Source organism: Charadrius vociferus, unplaced genomic scaffold, assembly GCF_000708025.1.
Source record: "Charadrius vociferus isolate BGI_N301 unplaced genomic scaffold, ASM70802v2 scaffold498, whole genome shotgun sequence".
Taxonomy (NCBI): domain Eukaryota; kingdom Metazoa; phylum Chordata; class Aves; order Charadriiformes; family Charadriidae; genus Charadrius; species Charadrius vociferus.
This window is the reverse complement of record NW_009649588.1, coordinates 1,696,909-1,698,239: the sequence shown is the minus strand read 5'-3', so window position 1 is coordinate 1,698,239 and position 1,331 is coordinate 1,696,909. Positions and strand designations below refer to the sequence as shown.

The window sequence follows — 1,331 nt, the reverse complement described above, 5'->3', positions numbered from 1 at the left end:
TAGCATAGCCATCGAAGGCGCCGGGCAGCGGGTGGTGGCTGCTGTTGATCAGCGCCTCCACCGCGTCCTCGGGGCTGAAGCCCAGCGCCTCCGGGTTGAGCTGCTGCGGGTAGCCCGTCATCCAGTAGTAGTCTTCCAGGTGGGTCTTCTGGTCGGTGCCGGAGCCGGGGCTGGGCGCCGAGAAGCTGGGGGACGGGGGCACCGAGCTGCAGGGCGTGCTCATCGGGGTGGAAGAGAGCGATCCCCCGGCGATCAAGCGGCCGCACTGGCTGATAATGCGATCGGTCTCCACCGGCTCCTTTTTCACTTCAAACTTCATCAGATCGAAGTCATTAACATATTCCATGGCCAGGGGACTGGTGGGCAGGTCGGAGCCGCTCATTGCCAGTTCTGATGCCATCCTTTTGCTGCTGACAGTCCTCCAGAAAGGGTGCGCTCCGGGAGCGAGGGGACTGCTCTGAGTTGCCACCGGGTGAGCCAGCTTGATTTTTGGCGAGCTCCGCTCCGCTCGCTCTCTCCCCGCCTCTGCCTCTCGCCGCGGCCCCCCGCCGGCCCCGCCCCGGCCCCGCCGTTCCGCGTTATCCTTCGCAGAGTCTCCGCTGCCGCTGATGCATCAGAGCGAGGGGCTCTTTCTATTCGCCTTTTGCATAAAGGGTGGTGGATGGTGGGTTATTTTTTTTTCTCTCTCTTTTTTTTTTTTTTCCTCCTCTCTCCCTCCCTTCTCTCTCTCTTTTGCAGCTTGCAAACTGCAGCTGGAAGTGTTAGCTGGTGTTGTTGCGAGGAGATTTGCTTGTTGTTGTTGGTTTGGTTTGGTATTATTATTTTTTTTTTTTTTTTTAACACCAGAATTGTGTGTATTCTACAATTTATAATTAAATATTTATCATCTAATATCATTACATTGTTGATTATTATCGTTATAGTATTGAAGACACGCAAAAAAAAAAAAAAAAAATCAAAATCAAAGTCGAGATCGCAACCAAAATAATAATAATAATAGTTAAAAAAAAGAGAGAGAGGAAAAATAATAATAAAAAAAAAACCAACAAAACCTCGACCCCAAAGCTACGGCAAGAAGATGAAAAATATTTTAAAGGTTTCATCCAGCAGGAGAGTTTAAAAGCATTGCTGAGTTTTATAGCGCTCCTGACGTCAAATGGGAAATTGACTCGGCGGGCGGACCAATGGGCTGCCGCCGTCCCAGCCCTCATTAGCATAATAGTATAGAAACAAGGAAACTTTTCGGAGCTGTCAATCAGGGCCCCATCAGCTGACTGTCAGCTGGGGACCGCCTTAACCCCTTCCTGCCCGCCGCGCTCACCGCCCCAGCG

At 51.5% G+C, this 1,331-nt stretch overlaps 1 protein-coding gene across 1 annotated transcript in view; it reads right to left on the bottom strand.

Annotated features, from left to right (window-relative positions):
* Positions 1-400, bottom strand: part of MAF (v-maf avian musculoaponeurotic fibrosarcoma oncogene homolog) — a 1,149-nt gene extending 749 nt beyond the window's left edge. The window contains exon 1 of the mRNA XM_009890399.1: positions 3-400. Coding sequence (XP_009888701.1) covers positions 3-400 — 398 coding nt within the window. The remainder of the gene's footprint in view (positions 1-2) is intronic.
* Positions 401-1,331: the final 931 nt, after the last annotated feature.